Genomic DNA, 4,930 nt, shown 5'->3' with positions numbered 1-4,930 from the left:
CCCGCCTCGACGGCGCGCTGAACCTCCTGCCAGGAGCCCTCCTCGCCGGGCGGCGTCGGGGGTTCGCGCCACGCACGATCCTCCACCTGCGCCTCAAACAGAGCGCTGCGCGTCGACTCCGTCATCGTAACATCGGCGCCACGCAGGGCAGGGTGGCCCGCCTCCACAAGTTGTTGCGCCTCTGTGCTTGCCCTTGGAAGTGGTGCGGGGCGACGGATGATCTTCGGTCCCTTTGCTTTCTCCCTCTGTCCCTCCTGCGCACCCTCCGCGGCCTCTACCGGCGGCGTTGTTGGCGGTGTGGACTGGGAGGGTGGTAGTGGTGCGCTGCCCCTCGCTGGATCGCCCTCGCCGCAGTAATTGATGGGCCTCGCTGTGGCGAAGTCGACAGTTCCCTCGCCTGTGAGGGCCCACGTGTTGTCCTCTGCGCGGCCCTCCAACTCGTCCAGCGCCCGCTCCAACTCCTTCACGGTGCGCAGCAGCTGATCCTCATGGTCATGAAAGTTGTGCACCATGTACTGCCAGAATTTGAGCTGCTCACTCAGTTGTCGCACGCGCTTTTCCTGCATTCCCTGCCGCTTGTTCGCGTCTGCCGTCACGCGACGCATGACGAAATTGGCATCATTCTCTGCCCGCTCCAACAGCAGCCTTCGCTCACATGCGGCCTCGAACTCCACTAGTTCTTTTGCGTAGTTGGCGATCTCCTCGTCACTCAGACCCTTCGCCCGGCCGCGCCAACGCTGTCCAATCGCGTTTGGGTTCACTGACCGTGAGACCAACGACTTCATGCGACCCCAAAGGCGGTAAAGCGGGCCACCGTGCCGCATCGCCTGCACTGTGCCGCTGATGAAGCGTGTGTTCGCTGACAGCTCGCCAAACCTTCCCTGGAGCATCGCCCCACGCACCGCGGCGCCGATGGCAACGGCGTAGTCGGCCGGGCATGAACTCTCGGGAGCTACAGGCCGCCCAAAGTACTCCGTCAGCATACGGCGAATAGGCGGATCACGTGTCATGGCGCCCACTAGCAGCACATTGTCAATATCTGTGACACGAACGCCAGTGTGCTCAAAGAGTTTGTCAAGACACTCCATGCAGCGTACACGAAGCGGACGCGTTAATTCAATATACTCCTCGTGCGTCAGCGTTGCCTCCAGCGGTACGATATCACGCAACTTTTCAGAAAAGTGAAACGCGCGGTTGTAACCGTAATATGGCTCTGTTGAGTGTGTGAAGTGGATCTTTGCTTTTTCGGCCTCTAGCAGGAGTTGACGGTACGTCGCCACGCCCTGTCCGACATTCCCCTCTGCGTCCTCTAACGGCACACGCCACTTGCGCTCAAACTGATCGGCAAAGTGCTGCGACAGCACTGCGTCCCAGTCGTTGCCGCCCAGAAGCGGGTCGCCGTGAGTGGCGACGAGTGTGAAGGTGCCTTTGTGCTGGTCGTGCTCCATCACCGCGCAGTCAAGCGTGCCGCCACCAAGGTCAAACACCAGTGAGCGAATGATGCGCTTCTGCTTCGGTGCCTGTTCCTCTTGCCGATCGGCCTTTTTACCGCGTTGCAGCACGGTGTGCGCCAGACACGCGGCAGACGGCTCGTCGATCACTTCAAGTACGTCAAATCCTGCTGCGAGTGCCGCATCCTCTGTTGCCACTTTTTGCTGTGGCGTGAAGAACGCTGGGACACTCACAACCACCGCGTCCACCGGCTCTTTCAGGACACGCTCCGCCTCGTGCTTGAGGTAGCGCAGAAACATGGCAATGATGTGCACAACGGTGTAGGTGCGGCCCATAATCTCCACTCCCACCTCACCCTTCTCATTGAGGGTCAACATGTTCGTCTTATGCAGCTGTGACTGCACGCGTCCGAGTTCGCCGACGCCTCTACCAATGAGACGTTTGCCACTACACAACGTCGCACTGGCACTTGTGCGCACACATGCACGCGCCTCCTCGCCGTAGAGGCGAATCTTGTGGTTCTTGTCGAACGTCACCGCCGTCGGGAAGACCCATGAGCCAGTAGGCGAGGGAATGATCTTAGGCTTGTTGGTCACATTGTCAATGTACGAGATGCAGCTGTTCGTTGTGCCGAGATCAATGCCAATGACACGGCCGCTGTGTTCGCGCGCCTCCTCCTTCACAACGACAAAGCGGCCTCGCGTGGCTTCGTCAAGCTCCATGCGCCGCTTCGCCTCCATCTCCATGGAGTGCTGCATGTTAACGCTCCCACCTGGTCGTGTCGGCGGCATCGGCATCGGCAGCTGCTGCAGCAACACGCCTGCTCGACGAAAAAGAAACGCATTGGACACCCTCATTTGAGACTGCTAGTAAAGACACCCACGCACACACCGTAAGGTGAGCACCACTCTGCTCCTTTGTGTTATTTGTTGTTGTTTTCCTTTTTTTTTCCTCACTGACTGACTGGCTGCCCGAAAACGGCCCTTCACCCTCCCGCCCCTCGTCTTCTCGGCCACTCCTGCACGGGTGGATAGACAGGTAGACAGCAGTGGAGAGAGAAAGAGAAAGAGAGAAAGAGAGAGAACGACGAACGGAAGTAAGAAGGCTGCTGGCACGCACAACTGCGTGCGCGCGCAGTCGTCCGCGGCACATGTTGGGGTGGGGGTCGCCTCAACTGACAGCGCACACAGCGGATAGCCGACCAGCACAACAAACAAACAACCAGCGCACCAATACACACACACACACACACACACACACGCATGGAGGGAAAGCACATCACTCAACTGCCCTTTTTACGCAAGGTGCAAGAGCGATCCCTGGGGCCTTCGACCATCTGCGCGGGTGGCAGCGCCGGGAGGCAGCGCGAGAGCCATGGCCCCATCACATACGTCACGGTCGCCGCAATGAGGAGGCTGGCGACGGGGAAAACAAGCTCGGCGTCCCATAAAAACTGAAAGTCCATGCGTGACTATAGTTCCTTTTAAAAAGTATATAAATATATCTTTATCATGCGAGAAACAAGAATTGAGAAACAACATCAGTAAACGTCAGAATGGGGTTGAAGGTGGAAAACCGGTGGAGGTGCGGGCACTCCATCCCCTAAGTCTTTTTTTTTTTTATTAAGTCTTTTGCGCCCTCCAGGTGACGGGGTTTAGTCTCGGCATCACGTAAATGGTCTTGACAAAACAGACAGAGAGATAGAGAGAGAGAGAGAGAGGGGGGGGGAAGGGACACAGAGAGTCACACGCTCTATGTTCACAGCCAATACGGCACGGCGCCGACGCACAGTCTAGTCTGAGTCGCTGTGGGTGAGGCAATACAATTGCCGACGGAGACGCTTTTTTTCTGCATCTGCCACCTGCTTGCAGCAATCGACCTGAGAGAACCACACCTTCTCCAACGTTGGCTGCAGGAAAAGGAGCCGGCCCTTGTTCATTTCTTCCAGGAGAAAGGCAACAAGGTTCACCGCATAGCGTGTGAAGCACAACTCCAGCAGCACATACAGGATGCGCGTAAGGGCGTCGTAAAACCCGATCGATGACGCATGGCCATCGCCATTCCCCTCGTGCTCGTCAGTCTTGCTGCTGCTTCTGCTGCCGCCGCTGATGTCACAGGCGCGAGAGAGCAGCTTGTATCGCTCTTTCCAGTTCTGATGACGATCCAATACACCGCGTTCTTCATCATGCAAGCGCCAGCCGTAGAAGCGAAGAAAGACAACGTAGCTGTAGTGCACGCGGTCCATCAAGCCTGGTTGGCGAAGTTGTGTGTAGTCGCCCCATTCCAGCTTCCTGCACAACTCCCGCGTGGAACAGATAGGTGCAGAGGCGCTTTGTTCTTCATCATCATTATTATTGTTATTATTATTACACTCCTCCTTTCCATTTGTAGGAGAACCAAGTCGCACCGATGGCATGAGAAGCCATAGCAGCCATTCCCAGTTGACTCGAAGAAGCTCCAGTCCATCTGAGCTCGACATTCGCGCTGACTGTTGTTCTTCTGTGGGCACCACACCTTCGCACGGCGGCAGCAGCGCTTGATGGAGGGCGATGACGTACATGCAGCTGTCCGTCTGACGCACGTCACCGCCATCCTGTGGCGGCATCTGCACCCGCGCCGGGCGGTCGCCGCGGTAGAATGCCACAGACGGGTGCTCGCGCACACGCACACCAGCCGCTTCCGCCTTCTCGGCCTTCGCAAGCAGCTCTGTCAGCACCACCTCTAGATCGTACGCCTGTCCCGGTGACGTGCCGGTAAAGTGCATTCCGATACCTTGAACACTTTCCATCGCAAAGCCTTGCCTGAAGAAGAGTGAAGAAGACCGCACATACGCACGCACAGAAGTAAGTCACGCGATGACAGCAGAAAACGCATTCAAAGCCCGCCCACAGCACCTATGAAGCAAAAGATACGGGGAAGCCCGACAACCGGCGCGTGTTGTTATTGGTGGTGGTGGTTGCATCGCCCAACTTCACGCCATCTGCTTCTCTCCTCGATGAGCCCACCATCAAATGCTTTTTTTTTGTTTTGGTGCATGTCTTCCCTCGTTTTGCAAGCGGATGTGTGAGGAAATGTATGGGCAGGTTGCATTTACTCATTCGAGTGGAAATCAAATGGATGCAGCTTTGGCAACGCCACCACCGGCCTCGCCACCGGCGTGCCACGATAGCGGCCACGAAACAGTTCCGTGTCACCGTATGGCGCCGGCAGCGTGCCCGTCAATGACTTCTCTCCATTGCCGCCACCGCCCACACGCCACTCGAAGCCAAAATGGAGCAGGTCCTTCAGCTTTTTCTCCTGCTCCAGCTCCTGGACATCGTGGAGGGTGCCGACGAGCTGCTTGTTGACGAACAGCAGCGGCAGGTCAGGAGTGCGGCTCACCTCCACCAGCTGTCGGCGAAGGGACTCCGCGTGGATGTGGTGGTCCAGCAGCACCACCTTCATTCGCGTACAGTACCACGACACGTAGTGGCGGAGG

General features: G+C 57.5%; 3 protein-coding genes across 3 annotated transcripts; all 3 read right to left on the bottom strand.

Moving 5' to 3' along the window:
• Positions 1–2: 2 nt before the first annotated feature.
• Positions 3–2,309, bottom strand: DQ04_11381020 (heat shock 70 kDa protein; the record flags this gene model as incomplete). Its single annotated transcript, XM_009316511.1, has 1 exon — positions 3–2,309. A coding segment is annotated over one exon (2,307 nt), but the record flags the coding sequence as incomplete, so codon positions are not given.
• Positions 2,310–3,244: 935 nt separating this feature from the next.
• On the bottom strand, positions 3,245–4,216 carry DQ04_11381010 (hypothetical protein; the record flags this gene model as incomplete). Its single annotated transcript, XM_009316510.1, has 1 exon — positions 3,245–4,216. One exon carries the CDS (start codon positions 4,214–4,216, stop codon positions 3,245–3,247), a length of 972 nt encoding a protein of 323 aa, XP_009314785.1.
• A 326-nt stretch (positions 4,217–4,542) lies between these two features.
• On the bottom strand, positions 4,543–4,896 carry DQ04_11381000 (hypothetical protein; the record flags this gene model as incomplete). The annotated part of the gene is made up of 1 exon (XM_009316509.1): positions 4,543–4,896. The coding sequence occupies one exon, from the start codon at positions 4,894–4,896 to the stop codon at positions 4,543–4,545; it is 354 nt and encodes a 117-aa protein (XP_009314784.1).
• Positions 4,897–4,930: the final 34 nt, after the last annotated feature.

Source organism: Trypanosoma grayi (assembly GCF_000691245.1).
Source record: "Trypanosoma grayi strain ANR4 Tgr_1138_V1, whole genome shotgun sequence".
NCBI lineage: Eukaryota > Euglenozoa > Kinetoplastea > Trypanosomatida > Trypanosomatidae > Trypanosoma > Trypanosoma grayi.
The sequence above is the reverse complement of the archived record's forward strand: the minus strand, read 5'-3'. Positions and strand labels throughout refer to the sequence as shown.